The sequence below is a fragment of the Ovis aries genome, chromosome 15 (assembly GCF_016772045.2).
Source record: "Ovis aries strain OAR_USU_Benz2616 breed Rambouillet chromosome 15, ARS-UI_Ramb_v3.0, whole genome shotgun sequence".
Lineage (NCBI taxonomy): Eukaryota > Metazoa > Chordata > Mammalia > Artiodactyla > Bovidae > Ovis > Ovis aries.
In genome coordinates, this window is record NC_056068.1 from 54,564,416 (window position 1) to 54,581,081 (window position 16,666).

General features: G+C 39.5%; 1 protein-coding gene across 3 annotated transcripts in view; it reads left to right on the forward strand.

The window, feature by feature from the left end:
- Positions 1 to 16,666, forward strand: part of GVQW3 (GVQW motif containing 3) — a 52,224-nt gene that overhangs the window by 1,098 nt on the left and 34,460 nt on the right. The window contains exon 2 of one of the 3 annotated variants that reach the window (XM_060399494.1): positions 345 to 8,595. The exons of the other annotated variants lie outside the window; for them this stretch is intronic. Within the exon in view, the coding sequence (XP_060255477.1) occupies positions 345 to 416 (72 nt within the window). The 3' untranslated portion in view covers positions 417 to 8,595. Of the gene's footprint in view, positions 1 to 344; positions 8,596 to 16,666 lie in introns of those variants that run through there. 3 annotated transcript variants of the gene reach the window in all.

The following is a 16,666-nucleotide window of genomic DNA, read 5'->3' on the forward strand; positions in this document are numbered from 1 at the left end:
ACCAGCCTTCCCAGCAGGACAGCTCAGGGTTGGTTCACACACCGTGGTGAAAGGAATGTGGGGTGGCTGAACCCAAACTGGAAAGCTGCCTAGCAGTTAGGCACCTTCATTTGCTGCTCATTTATTTTCAGCGTCTTTACTGCTCCTCTCTGTATGTCATATCTCTGCTAGTCACTCTTTACTGAACTCGTGGGCCAGCTTCCTTGCCATTTTCCACAACTTTGAAGAATTTTTGGCTATTGACTTCTGGTACTTGCTTGTGCTTAATTTTTTCCCCTTAACAAGTTTTTTCTTCACTGACCAGACCTTAGCTTGATGTGGCTGTCCTCTTCCTTTGTTCTCAGTATTCTGCCTCGGATCATACGAATGAAAGGTGGGAGCATGACCTCTTGGAGTCTTTCTCTCTGTGTGCCTAGGGAGGCATACTCTGCTGGGAGGACCCTGAAAGAAGGCCTACAGTTCCAACTTGCTTCACAGTCAGGGCCTGAGGTATGGTACAGAAGGCAGTGGCATGCTGACATATGGAGCAATGCTAAGGGCCTGTCCAGCCCAAATGACTCAGAGGGAGCCCCTCAGAACTCAGGAGTTAGCCTCCCATCCTGACTTTCTCACAGACCTACCCCTCACAGAAGAGCTGGGTTTGTTTCATTCTAATCTTGTGCTTTGGACTCCCCTCCACCCACTTCATTTGGGTGTATCCTGTCTCATGGAGAAGGAGGATCTGGTCCTGAAAAATATAAACCAGAGGATTCAGGTCCAGGCTATGATGTGTATAGAGTAAGAAAAGGTAACACTCTAGACCTTGAATTCAGGCAGTCTTTTGCCTCTGTGCTGATCCCACATATCAGCTATTTTTAGTAACTAATACCAACATTGTCAGGTATTTTTTTGAACACCTTCAGTGTTTAGAACACTGCTGAGCACTGACAGTATGAGGTTATGAAATAAGATCACCAAGGGCTGGGTGGACTTCATGCATGAGGTGGTTCCTGGACTGGATCCTTAGGAAATTAGGCACATTTCCAGGCAGGTAGAACAGAATGAGGTTTTGAACCTCTTGTCAGTAGGAAAATGAGGGCACTATTGGATGAAATAGCAAAGTCTAAAGAGGAAGATAATAGTGTTGTGCAGAAGATGAACAATTTGAGATAATTTGCTTCCTCTCCTCTGCCCCAAACTCTGTTCTAATAGTTTATAAATTGCTTCCCCCTGAGTCTGTAGGCAAGTTTGTAATAGCCCACTTATTTGATTATCTAATTTTTTCATCAAACCATCAAAAAGAAGCAGTCTTTACTAGTTTAGACTCCCATATCTCTTCCTGGCTCTCTGCCAGGATTTATGGAGTGGAACTTTTCCCAAATGGGTTCCAAGAAATACCACATAGGCTGGAAACATCTCAGAATGCCTGGCGGAGGAGTGTGTGTTGGGTAGAGGTAGGGATGGTTAGTAACAGCATTTCACAGAATTAGCCACTGTCTATGTTTTAACCCAAGGATTTTTACATATAATGGCTCCTATTTTTTCACTGGTAAGTTAGTAAACAGTCCTGATTGATGGTAGAAGCACAACATTTATTCAACACAGTTGTTTTTAGTTCTTGCACTCTCATCTTCAAAAAATTAACAAGTTTCCAACTAATACCTGTCAGTTTTGAGGCACCCTGAAAACTAGACCTTATCTCGCAAATAAAAGATATTTTTCAGGAAAACTGTAAGCAACAGCTCACAGACTCCTGCCTGCAGAGCAGCTTCTAGGCATTTCATCTCAGGATCATTACATCTTCCTACGTCAGATAAAGCCCTGGGCTCCCCTAAGGCCTTTCCAACAAGGACACTGCACTTCTAGGAAGAAAACCCCACAGCTGGCAGCCAGAAGCAGGTAATCAGGAGGGTGAATTCAAATTGTTCCAAGTAGCTGTGATGAGAAAGACTTATTTATTACCTACCTTACCTTAGATCGGAGAAGGCAATGGCAACCCTTTCCAGTACTTTTGCCTGGAAAATCCCATAGACGGAGGAGCCTGGTAGGCTGCAGTCCATGAGGTCACTAAGAGTCGGACACGACTGAGCGACTTCACTTTCACTTACCTTAGATCATGTCCTAGGCAGTAGTCAGGTTGAACTATATCACCTGAACCCATTACCCTTTTGCAAGGTCTCTCAGAAAATAGTCAATAAGATCATAATACACTCTAGAAAGCCTTAAGTTTGGAGGGAAATAAAGATACTCATGCAGGCCAAATCATTCACATATGGCTTCTCAGGATCTCTACACCCCATTTTAGAGCATAATCTCTAAGGAGTATCCCCAGACAAGAGAGTTCTCATTTAACAGTGCCCCTTTTGTGTCCACCCGTCAAACCTGTTTTATTTCTGACAAGAATTTTGCCTGCCTGCACCTTGCTGCCTAGGCCCCTCGAGTTTTGATCTTATAATCTCAGGGATCCACCCATCATCAAGCCCCAGGCCCTTGGCCTTGACTTTTCTCAGATATTGCTCAGTTCATTCTCCAGTCTACTCGTGCTCCTCTGCATCCCTGGGCTTTGTTCTTAAATTCTGGACCACACCTGCCAGTAGCTGCTTTTGGCTTCTTTGGTATGCTGACCTTGAATTCCCCTTTTGGTCTTGATTTTCCACTCAGCAGCAGCTCTTCTCTCTTCTAATTTTTAGATACCTCTTTGGCTCCCTAGTTCAGCCCTGTAGTCTTCCTTTTTTATTTTTTTTTGTTAGTTTGTTTTTGGCCATGCCATTCGGCTTGTGGGATCTTAGTTCCCCAACTAGGGTTTGAACCTGGGCCCTTGGCAATGAGAGTACAGAGTCCTAATGACTGGACCACCAGGGAATTCCTGGCCCTATAGTCTTGAGTAAAGAAATTAGTCCATCCCTGGCCCCAGATTGCTTTCCTATCCTCAAGAAGAGGGGTGGGGGCACATGAGGAAATGCGATCTTTTTTGTTTGTTTCTAGCCACCTGTCACCCTTAGCCACCAGGGGTTCCACTCCCCAGAGGCAACCAATATTACTAGTTTCTCAAGGCAATTTAGTTACCTCTGGTACTCAGGAACTGTAAAAGAATTTCAGAGGTATAATATGCAAATCCATTCTCCCAGCAACTGTATTTTCCTGGGCAGGAGAAGCTCCATTTAACCATAAGAGATGAAGCCTGGCTCTCTATAAGTTGTCAGGAAGAGAGCTGGCCATCTGCAAACCTTGAGTATAATTCTCAAGCTCAACACACAATCAGGGAATCTCTTTGGCTTTCAGGCTGATCTTCCCCATCCCTATTATGGTTCAAAATCCACATGGAATGTTATATATGTTATATGTATATATGTTATATACCATGGCTGCAAGTCTGGGACGAACAAACACTTTCCAGGGCAGATCATCCCATCATTGAGTTTATCCGGTTCTTTCTTCTCCCATTATCGCTCCTTCCTTCCACCTGTCCCACTGGTACTGGGACAGAAAAAATAAGATATTCACCAATCTTTGATTTCGAAAAACATGGGTAAGTTCTGCAGTCTTCTGAATTCTGTGCCCGGCTCTGAATTCTCATTGAAATGTCATTGTTTGGGAAGAATGTGTACCTGGGACCTGCTTTCCAGAATCTTCTTTTCAGATCCGTTTCTTAGCATTCAGACTTGCCTTTGGAGATGCCTAAGTAAATCTGGATGCTGAATGATGTGAAGATGTCTCATACAGGAATGGGGTACTATTGGGAACTATCTGTCACTATATCACATGTACTGATCAGCCAGCCTGCTATCTGCAGATATCATTGCCAGCAAGTCTTACTGGGCTCATTGGAATCGGTTACCAGGGTCCTATGTGGCTCACTTTAAGAGTCTTTTTTGCTGCTGGGATTGTATATGTAACCCTGCATTCTCCAACTGCTCCTTAGTTGGATTAGACCTCTCAGATTTTATCAGGCTTTTGCATCCTGTATGAGGCAACACTCATGTATTTATCTTCTACGGTCCTGCCTTGTCAGGTTCTTACAAATCTGTCCCAGTTGCATCACCCCTCTCCCAGTATTAATATCCAGGAACAAAAATTCTGTAGGGAGAAACTTTAATACCTCTAAGGACACACTTGGATTTAATTAAGAGATCAACAAACTTCTGTAAGGGAAATGTCCTAGGTTGTATGGGTAACTTTCTCAACATTTTAATGCAAAACCAGACATAGCTAATATGGAAACAGGTGAGCATGGCTTTGTCATAATGAGGATGATTGATCCTTTTCCATCAATAACATTGTTAATGTTAAGTTGATCTGGTAATATCTGGCAATTTACTACTATAGAAATGGTGGAATATTGAAGGGAATCTTTATGGTGCCAGGAGAGTGAACCTGAGCTGAATGATTGACTATTTTACCTTGACCATATTCTGATTCACAAAATAAATTTTATGCCATCTTTAATAAAAATTACAATATACAAACTACTACCTATATTTTACCCTTGTAATATCTAAAAAAAAAAAAAATTGGCAATACTGAAAATGGTGCCAAGTTACAACCAGTGATAACAGAATAAACTGAAGGTAACTCCAAAACTGCCTTGACCATGGATGGCGTTTGAATAAGTTTGTTATCAGGAGGTGACAAACTCATTGAATTACATTTTTTACATGCTTGTAAAAAAACTACATATATATATATGTATATATATACTTGCAACTGATACTAAGCTGTGTTCTTTCAGATGTGATTACTTGTTTTTCTCCCAAAGAGAGCCATGTTGTGTCACCTTCATTTAAACTGATTTTCCAAAGTTGAAATAGAGTCTCAGGATTGAACAGACATTTGCAAGGGTGTTTAATCCAACCAGTCATGTTTCCTTTGAATCCAGGAGTGGCTAAATACTACAGCTACTGAAAAACTGCATCTGAAAGAAGATTCTGTGTTAATTCAGCAAATTTTTATTGAGTGGCTCTGTGTGCCAGGCACTGTCCTGTTTGCTGGGGTACAGGAATGGACAAAGCAGACACAAGCCTTAGGTTTGATGGTCTGAAATCTAATTATATTACTCTTTACTCTTATAAAACTTCTGTTCCATGTGCTCATACTAACTCTTTTTCAATTGCATACCTGGAGAAAGGTGTGACCTTTGCCACAGGCCTCTCTGCTGTGGTCATGATGCCTCTCCAGCTGCAGTAATAATTTAAGAAATGTATTATATTTTATTATCCTTTAGACTAATCTCTATTGGTAGAAAAACATGCTGGCAATGTTGGAAGTGTAAATTGGCAACAGCTTTCTGAAAAGCAATTTGGCAGTATCTATTAGGAACTTTAAAAATGTGTATATCTTCTGATCCTCTAGTTCCACTTCTGGGAATCTGTCCTAAAGAAATAGTCTAAAATGTGGGCAAAATTTATGCTCTAACAATCCAGAAGTCCAACAGTAGAAGCCTGGTTAAGTAAATTACAGTATGACTGTACAGTAGACTCTTATGCAGACATTGTAATTAATATTTGAGTTAAAACAGCATAGCAAAATGCTTAGAATGTTAAGTGAAAAGAGTGATACACAAAATTACATACATAAATCCAAAAGTATTTTTCTAAAATATTATTACTTTTATTGGTAATAATAAAAGTGCTATTTAATAATAAAGTGCTTTTATAAATAAAAGTTTTATTTATCAGAATAAAACAATAGCACCAAAAATTGGCAACAGAGAGAGTCAGGCCAAACCATGAGTTTGGCCCAGGAACTGTTAACTGGCTGGGTCCACACAGAGACTGTTTGATACTATTGTGTTGGTAGCAGGAGTGGAACAGGAGTGAAAAGGGCCTTTCCGAAAGGAGAAGGTGACCAGAATCCCTACAGAAATCCCAGGTGGCTTGAGAAGACACCATGAATGGCATGTTCCTGTTACATGGTCCTAGGGAGGTAAGGAACACATATGGACCAAGTATGTTCTGACAGATGGAAAGGATTTGAAGTACTCTCCTGGGTAAAATTAACCTTGTCTTGCATTCCCTCATACAAAATGAATATTCTTGAGAAATTTTATTACAGCTGATTCTCTGAAGAATCCTTGAGCCATCCATATAATTTCTTTAGGACAGGAATGACTTTCCATGTGCCAAGTCTACCTCCTCCCATACAGGGACACTCAACACGGATGTGCACAATAATATTGGATATTCTGCACAGAGAATACCACACACATATTGATAGTTATCTTAATGATGTAACTTACAAACTCTAAGGCTTGCAAATGTTTTTTCATGGTGTCCAGAATTACTGTGCGTTTATTTATATCTGAAGAGTAATCATGTCATGGTATTTTCAAGTGAGAAATGATGTCGATAATGTCATTGAAGAAATGTTCTGTTGGGAAAGTGTGTCTTTCGTTGTTACTTTAGCAAAATGTTTGTCATTAAAATGCCAAATACATCTCCTTGATGAATTTCTAATCTTCAAGTCAGTACACAAGGTAAATACATGTTTTATAAGCATCTAGATTACAGATTTGTCGAGCTGGAAGGGTTCTTCAATGTCTAAGTCTCTTGGTTGATAGAACAAAAGAATGAAACTGGGGTTTTAGTCCTGCTTCTTAACAAGCCATGTGACTTTAGGCAGTTCATTTGCACCACTGGAGCATTTCAGGTTATTCATCCATAGAAGGAGAATAATAAAACCTACCTCGTGGAGGGGTTCATTTGGTTCGTTCAGCAAATATTTATTGATTGCATATATGTATCTGACTCTCTTCTAAACACTGAGGCAGCAGTGAACAAGACAAAAAATAATGTTCCTCTTTATGAGCTTACCTTTAAGTAGGGGAGACAGACAAGAAATAAGATAAATGAGTGAAAATATGGTATGTTCGTGATTATTAGATGTGAGGCTTACATTAGAGTAATGTATGTGAGGTGCCCAGCACAAGATCTGGCGTGTAGTAAGTATTCAATAGAGAATAATTTCCTTTGCTTCTTCAGTCTTCCTAACTGCTCCTCAATTAGTCTGTAGCATGGTAGCAATCAGCCAGTACCTTCTACCTCTTGCCAGTTAATAAGGCCTACTTTGTTTAAGAAGACAAAAGAATTCTTACAGGTGTGTTTTGCACTTCCTGTGTGGCAGGTTAATCAAGGTGGTGCCTAAACACTGTTGATAAACATCCTTTTCTGAAACCAGTTGGCAAGGGCCCTTGCCTGGAGCTAGATGACATTTGTCCACAAAGACAAATGCATAGTGTCTTTGCTCTTTAAGCACAATGGACTAGGAAACTATACTGGCTGTTTCTCTTAAAGAAAAGATGTGTGACCTAGATCCTGTCCCAAACATTGCAGAACTGGGCAAAGTTTACATTATTTATGGGAAACCAGGGTATTGTCTAAAAGCCAGGAAAAAGAAGGTTTAATACTTGTGGTTTCTGTTTATTTTTTCCGCATTGTAGAAAATTTGGGGAGTTCAGAAATGTTTAAAAAAACCAGCCAAAAGTTCACCTCTAGGGTTCAGGAATTTCACCATTTGCAGTGGCTTCTCTTGTTGGGGAACACAGGCTCTAGAGCATGGGCTCAGTAATTGTGGCACATGGATTTAGTTGCTCCACAGCATGTGGAATCTTCCCAGACCAGGGATCGAACCTGTGTCCCCTGTACTGGCAGGAGGATTCTTATCTACTGCACACCAGGGAAGCCCCTGAGTTCCTTCTTTAGGCCTGCATCTGTACTAGGCACAGAGGGTATAGCCCTTGCCCTCAGGCAGTACCAGCCTTGTATGGTAGGGAAAGGCCAGATGTGGAGAGACCCCTGAGAATGGGCTTCTACCTTAGACTGTCAGGCTTTTTCCCACAAGTCAGCTCTAGAACAAGCTTTTGTAAAGAATTGGGAACAAAAGTTGGAATTGTCACACTTAGGGTGATTGTGCGGATGAGAAGGGGGAGCATAAAGAGGCAAAACACAGAGAGCAATGGCAACTGCCTGACTGGCATTGACATCCCCAGTTCCTGTTGTATAAAAGCTCCTCTTATGTTAAAGGGCCTTCAGTTCTGTCCTGTGATGTTACCTCTCAGAAGAAACCGGACGTCAGGCTGTGGGCCATCACTCCTCTGATTTGCTTTAAGAACCTAATAAGTGAAAATTCAGATTCACCCAGATTAGATGAGGAAATTGGCCCAGGGAGATTGAGTGAATTTTCTTGAATCACACATCTAGTTGGTGGCAGAGCCAGGATAATAATGAAGGACCCTGAATTTCACTCAGTCCAGTGACTTTTTTTCCATTACTCCATTGGTAATAATTTCCTTCACTAAAGTGTACATTCTTCAGATAACTTTAAAATAATGGTCACTCTTGCATTTGATGAATATGGTTTATCAATAACTGATTTACATGCAATTTGGAGAGAACCTATTTATGGCATAAAAGGTGGTAAAAAGGTTTTTCCAAGTTTTCCTGGGATGTCTGGGCCTTCTTCTCCCAGAGGTATGTTTTCACAAGTAAATGTTGGCATTCTGTCATTCATTTTTTTTCCAGATGTTCTTCCCAAGTAGTGTGTTAATGTTTTGTGTTTTTAATATTTATCACATTTTTTTTTAATCTGGGCACATAAATCTTAATAAAATTCTCAACTATCTCCTCTCTGCTGTCTGAAATTTCCGGGTGTATTTATATTCATGACAGTATCTGAAAGCATGAACACTGTCACATCATTAGGGCTTATATTCCTAAACCCTAGATTTGTGTTTCTAGATGTTCTGAAAATTCTTTACACTTCACTTGTAAATGCCACTATACTGCACCATGACATTTCCATAGTAACATATATTTCAAACAAGAAAACAGAAGAAGCCCAAGAAAAAGGGAAGGAGGTCTCAAATACAAAAAAAAAAAAAAAAAAAAATTAAAGGTAGACTACATAAGATGGGGAGGAGTATAAATTCTAGTTTGATGTCCCATTAAGAATTGAGTGTCCTGCAGGCCCACTTTAAGGACTGGTAATTTCCACCACCAACAAAGTAGCCCAATTTTGGAGTCACACTTCCTTTGACCCTTACATCCTGTCAAGTCCAGGTCATTCCCCTAACATGTCTTAGTGTCACATACTGCATACAGACAGGGGTGGTCAGCTACCTGTCACATCACTGTTCTGAAGTCCATTCTCTGCAATGCTGCACACATCCTATTTAGTTTGGAGTTTGCTTTAAAAAAAGCCACAGGCTTTTTGATGCCAGCTTTTCGAGCTTGATTAAGTCACACCCTCTGCCTGGAATCCATCCTTGCTGCCATCCACCTGGCAAACTCCTACTCAGCCTTACCATTGCCGTCCTCTACCGCCTACTTCTTGGTAAAGCAGACCCCACAATGTACAGTGCCTTTTCTTATGTCAAGGAAACCATAACACTTATCTGAACTTAATTGTTTGCAGAATGTTTTTCCTTCCCTACTAACCCAAAACCACATTTGATTACTCTCTGTATTTCTTGCATCCAGAATAAAGCTTGCCTGGAACTGTTCAATAAATGTTTGATAGATGAATGAAAGAATAGACATTTATGGTGCTTTTGTGTGTGTGTGATTAAATTCACCATTTTAATCAAAGTGTGCATTTCAGTAGCATTTGGCCCGTTCACGGTATTGGGCGATCATCACCACTGTCTAGTTCCAGAACATTCCAAAAGGAAATTTTGTATCCATCAACTATTCACTCATTTAACCACTTCTGCAGCACCTGGCAACCACTAATCAACTTTATGTCTCTATGGATTTGCCTATTCTTGGCATTTCAAATAAGCAGAATCATGCAATATGTGGCCTTTGTGTCGGCTTTTTTGAAGTAGCATAATGTTTGCTGATTCATCCATGTTGTAGCATGCATCAGAACTCCATTACTTTTTAGGGCTGAGTAATAGTCTATTGTCTTGATATACCACATCTTTACCTATTGATGTTTAAATGTCTGATAGACATCTAGGTTGTTTCCACCTTTTGAGTTATGAATAGGCTGCTATGAACATGTATGTACAAGTTTTTGTTTAAATATTTGTTTTTAATTTTCCTGAGTATATACCTAGGAATGGAATTGCTGGGTAATATGGTATTATATGTTTAACTTAGTAAAGAACCACCTGACTTTTCCACAACAATTATGCTGTTTTATGTTACCACCAACAATGTACAAGGTAAGGGTTTCAATTTGTCCACATTCTCTCCCAACACTTCATTTCTTACTCTATCCATGCTAATGAGTGTGGAGTGGTATCTTTTGATTTTGATTCCCATGTCCCTAATAACTAATGATACTGAGCATGTTTTCATGTATTTTTTGGCCCTTGTGTATATTTTCTTTGGGGAAATGTTAATTCAGGTCATTTGCCCATTTTATTTGGGTCATTTATCTTTTTGTTGTTGAGTTGTAAGAGTTCTTTATATATTCTGGATGGGAGTTGGTGATGGACAGGGAGGCCTGGCGTGCTGCGATTCTTGGGGTCGCAAAGAGTTGGACACAACTGAGCAACTGAACTGAACTGAACTGAAACCCTGATCAAGTACATGCTTTGGCAAATACTTTCTGCCATTTTGTGGATTGTCTTTTTATTTATAAAAGTTCTTAATTTAATTTAATCTTTTTGGCCACGATGCATGGTTATGGGATCTTAGTTCCCCAATCAGGGCTCAAACCAGTACCGACCTGCAGTGGAAGAGCAGAGTCCTAACCACTGGACCACCAAGGAATTTCCATGGATTGTCTGTTTACTTTCTTGATAGTGTCCTTTGATGCACAAATTTTTTACGTTTTGATGAAGTCTGGTGCTGCTGCTGCTGATCTATTTTTTTCTTGGTTGCTTATGCTAAGAAAACATCGCCAAATCCAAAGCCGTGAGGATTTGCCCCTATGTTTTCTCCCAAGAGTTGTATAGTTTTAGCTCTTATATTTAGGTATTTGATCCATTTTGAGTTTGGTTTTGTATATAGTGTGAGATGAATGCCCATCTTTATACTTGCACATGTGGATGTCCAGTTGTCCTTACACCATTTGTTGAAAAGAATGTTCTTTCCCTATTTTCACATTTGTTTTTGAAAAATATTTTCAAATTATAAGTAAACAATTCTTTTTTTCTTTCTTTCCATATTTGAAAGGTTTTGCTTCACTATCTTCTGGGTTAATTCTTACCTTTGTTCCTCTGTATGTACTGTTTTCTCTCATGCTGCTCTTCAGACACTATCATGGACCTTAGCAATTTTATTAATATACCCTGGTGTAGTTTTCTTCATGTTTCTTGTGCTTGAGGTTCATTGGGATTCTTGAATGTGTGGCCCTAAAGTTTTCATCAAATTTGGAAAATTTATGTCTATTATTTCTTTCAAAAATTTTTTTGCCCCTCCTTCCTCTACGGTCTCCAATTACATGTATATTAGTCCACTTGAAGTTGTTCCTTAACTCAATGATGCTCTGTTCAATATTTTCTGTCTTTTTTTTCCCCCCTCTTGTGTCTTTCTGTGTAGTTTTTATTGCTATGTCTCCAAGTCTATGAATCCTTTCCTCTGAAATACCTACTTTATTTTTATTTCATTTAATGTACTTCTCCTCTGTAGTTTCTATCCCTAGAAATTTGGTTTGGGTTTTGTTTGATTTTTTAAGTAGCTTTTTAGTTTTGGAATAATTTTGGAGTCATAGAAAATTTTGCAAAGCATTCTGCATGCCTTTCATCCAGTTTCGGTTTCCTCTAATGTTATTTTCTTTCATTACCATAATATACTTGTCAAAACTAAGATATCAACATTGGTGCATTAATAGTAAATAATTAACACATTTTATTCAACACTTTTTCCATTAATGTCTTTTATGTTCCAAGAATCAGCTGAAGATGGCACATTTCATTTAACTGTTATGTCTTCTCACCCACTACAGTTTCTCAGTCTTTTTTTTTTTTTTTTTGGTTTGTTATTAATGACTTTGAAAATTTTGAGGCATACTGGTCATGTATATTATAGACTATCCTTACTTTGGATTTGTCTGATGTTTTTCTCATGATTAGACTGGGGTTGTGGATTTGGGGAAAGAATAACGTAGAAGTGAAGGGTCCTTATTGTTACATCAAATTAGAGGGCACGTTATATCCACATTTCATCATTGATGATGTTATTTTAATCACTTGGTTAAGGCAGTTTTGCTAGATTTTCCTACTGTAATGTTACTATTCTTCTCTTTCCATACTTTGTTCTTTAGAAGCAAATCACTAAGTTCAGGCCACATTCAAGGAGAGGGGAGTGATTAAGTTCCACCTCTTATGGTGGGGGGTAGTATCTACATATATTATTCAGACTACTTCTGTATGGAATAGTTATTAATATATTTTCTCCCCAATTTATTTATTTATTCAATGACTGGTTTATATCAGTTTGGATTCATGTGTATTTATTTAACATTTTATATTATAATTCAATACTATTTTATTTATTTTATTGCTCGAATGTTTCCAGCTTTGGCCACTGGATGCCCTTTAAGATTGATTTCTGTGTCTCTTTGACATGGTCCATCCTTTCATTTTCTTAACACTTCCTTCAGTTCAGTTCAGTTCAGTTCAGTCGCTCAGTCGTGTCCAACTCTTTGCGACCCCATGAACTGCAGCACGCCAGGCCTCCCTGTCCATCACCAACTCCTGGAGTTCACTCAGATTCACGTCCATCGAGTCAGTGATGCCATCCAGCCATCTCATCTTCTGTCTTCCCCTTCTCCTCCTGCATCCAATCCCCCTTTCTACTATTACATTATGCTCCAGGATCAGCTTACATTTTCCCTATTCCAAATCTGTAATCAACCATTTCTCTAAAGTGCTTTGGTTCCTTTTATTGGAGAATGGTGTTTTGAAACCAAGATATGGGCACTGGTTGTAGGGAAGTCCCTGGGTCTTTTTTTGTATTGTCCATGTCTCTATTATCAAGACCACTCTTTTCTCTAGTTTCTTGGTCATGTGGAATATAACTATTTTAATGTCCTTATCTACTCATTCTACCTATCTTAATCAGTTTTAAGTGACCGATTTTTCTCCCCTCTTTATGGGTCCTTTTATATGGGTCCTTTGACTTTTGGAAAAGAGATTTTGGCTGTTATTTTTAAGCTTTGTTAGATGGGACTAGAGCAACTAAGTTATCCTAGGGCTAAATTTGCCCCATTATTATGACGAAGCCCATCTGATGCCTTGTGATTTATACCTTGCCACTCTTAATGTTGGGAACAGGCACTGGACCTCTGTGATATTCAATAATTATTCCTTCTAATTCCTTTGGATGATTCTTTTTCTGGATTCAAGTAGTTTCCTCAGATGCATGCTGAAGACTCAAGGTGGACCCGCAGCAGACAGCCACCTCTTCTTTTTGGCATTCTTCTCTGTGAACTCAACACCTTAACCACCCCAGATTCTCCACTCCATCTCCTCAACTCAGGAGAACTATTGAGTTCTGCCTGGGTTTGCTCTCTTGGCACCAAGGCTAGGAAATCCTCTCCAGGAGGAAAGCAGAGATAATCACAGGGCTTACTTCACTTATTTCCTCTTTTAGGAATCACTATGTTTAGTTACCTGATATCCAGTGTCTTAAAAATCATTGTTTCATATATTTTCTCCAGAAATAGGTCTGATCCCTATTACTACATCTTGGCCAGAAGCAAGAGTATAAACACAGAAAATTAATAGAGCTAGGGCTTATAATTAGCTCATGGGCATGCATACCATAAAACTTAAAGATGTAATATATATAGTGGTTAAGAGTATGGACTCTGGAAAAAGACTGCCTGGATCCAGACTCTGGTTTTCCATCTTACTAGCTATTGTCAGCTACAAATTGGCACTTGCTGTCTACACAGATTAAATCATGTGCTGCTGCAGCTGCTGATTTTCAGCACTCCCTGAAAGGAGCTCAGAGTGGAGAGTAGAAATGAGGTACTCTGGGAAAAACTGGCAGAACAGGTCTTCAGATATTTGGATATTTTTAGGAGCTGATTTCATGAGCTCAATTCTTATATGTCCTCATTTCTAGAAAAACACTAAAATCCTTCATGGTGATGACTTCTCGTGACTAGCAAAAACCTTCTGCAAAAAAATATGTGCTTGATTGCATGTAGTTTCCCTTCACCAAAATCACATATATATTGACCTTCCCCTCTACCTCTCTGGAGCAGTTTCTCAGAGTTATCTGAGATGCTGTCTCCCAGGTAATAGTCCTCATTTTGCCCTAAATAAAACTTTACTCACAATTCTAATGTGCTTTTTTTTTTTTTTTTTTAAGTCAACACTATAAACCCTGGGCCAGTCATATAATCATTCTGGGTCTCAATTTCCTCATCTTTAGGAGAGGATCTTAATGATCTTATCTCATTGGAATGAGATGAGGGTTAAACAGTACATGGAAAGCATTTGGAACGGTGCTAGGTTCAGAGCAAGCATTCAACAAATATTAGATATCATTATTCTGAATACAGTAGTCTCCCCCTCTTATTTTTAGGGAATGTATTCCAAGACCCCCAGTGGATGCTTGAAACCACAAGTAATGTGAACCTTATATGTACTGTTTTCCTATATATACATATTTATGATAAAGCTTAATAAATTAGGCACCATAAGGGATTAACAACAACAGTGAATAACAAAATAGAACAATTATAGTGAGGTACTGTAATAAAAATTATGTGAATATGGTCTCTGTCAAAATATATTATTGTCCTGTACTCCAGAAAAACATCATTTCTGCTTTATTGACTATGCCAAAGCCTTTGACTGTGTGGATCACAATAAACTGTGGAAAATTCTGAAAGAGATGGGAATACCAGACCACCTGACCTGCCTCTTGAGAAACCTATATGCAGGTCAAGAAGCAACAGTTAGAACTAGACATGGAAAAACAGACTGGTTCCAAATAGGAAAAGGAGTACGTCAAGGCTGTAATTGTCACCCTGCTTATTTAACTTACATGCAGAATACATCATGAGAAATGCTGGGCTGGAAGAAGCACAAGCTGGAATCAAGATTGCCAGGAGAACTATCAATAACCTCAGACATGCAGATGACACCACCCTTATGGCAGAAAGTGAAGAGGAACTAAAAAGCCTCTTGATGAAAGTCAAAGTGGAGAGTGAAAAACTTGGCTTAAAGCTCAGCATTCAGAAAACAAAGATCATGGCATCTGGTCCCATCACTTCATGGAAAATAGATGGGAAAACAGTGGAAACAGTGTCAGACTTTATTTTTTGGGGCTCCAAAATCACTGCAGATGGTGACTGCAGCCATGAAATTAAAAGACACTTACTCCTTGGAAGAAAAGTTATGACCAACCTAGATAGTATATTCAGAAGCAGAGACATTACTTTGCCGACTAAGGTCTGTCTAGTCAAGGCTATGGTTTTTCCTGTGGTCATGTATGGATGTGTGAAAAAGGCAGAGTGCCGAAGAATTGATACTTCTGAACTGTGGTGTTGGAGAAGACTCTTGAAAGTCCCTTGGACTACAAGGACATCCAACCAGTCCATTCTGAAGGAGGTCAGCCCTGGGATTTCTTTGGAGGGAATGATGCTGAGGCTGAAACTCCAGTACTTTGGCCACCTCACGCGAAGAGTTGACTCAGTGGAAAAGACTCTGATACTGGGAGGGATTGGGGCCAGGAGGAGAAGGGGACGACAGAGGATGAGATGGCTGGACGGCATCACGGACTTGATGGATGTGAGTCTGAGTGAACTCCGGTAGTTGATGATGGACAGGGAGGCCTGGCGTGCTGCGATTCATGGGGTCTCAAAGAGCTGGACACGACTGAGCAACTGAACTGAACTGTACTCACTTTACTTTTTCCTGTGATGGTGTGAGATGATAAAATTTCTATGTGATAAGATTAAGTGAGGTGAGTGAAGTTGATATTGTGATGTAACGTTAGGCTGGTACTGACCTTCTAATGCGTTGATGAGAATCATCTGCTCCAGATGATACTGGATCGAGAACTATGACAGTGTTGATGGTTGGATGTCAGGAACGAATGACTCTAGGGTTGGCGATCCTGGATAGAGTAGAGCAGCCAGCATGAGATTTCATCAAGCTACTCAGAACAGAATGCAATTTAAAACTTATAAATTATTTCTAGAATTTTCCACTTAATATTTTCTGACTGTAGTTGACCACAGGTAACTAAAACTGTGGAAAGCAAACAGCAGATAAAGGAGAACTACTGTACTTATTAAAAGTAGCCAGCAAGCTTGGCTGTGAGTTCTCTACTGACCCTAGTAAAGTGGAAATGTTGGTTACTTGATTTAGTGTTCATTAAATACGTACAAACTCTTGTATAAGAGACACACAGATTCCAGAATATTTCCTCCCAGTATTCCTCACAAAGAGGTTACACTGTGTGCCTGGAATAATATACCAGCCAGAAGGAGTTTCCCAGGATTCTGTCTTTACATCCCTCCAAATAGCTGATAACCTCACACCAGAGCTCAGTTCAGTAAAAGTAATTCCACTGGGACTGAAATATTGTAGTACTTTTGGTCTGGTTTAATCCAACAATAAAATGTATAGTGTCAATATGAAACTCCTAAACCACATGTCATCTGGGCAGTTCTCTATAAATATAGGGGGATCAATTAAGAACCAATTACAATGGTTCAGGCAGGAAAACTAAAGCCTGAGCCAAAGAATTAACTCCAGGAAACCAGCCCACTTTACAGC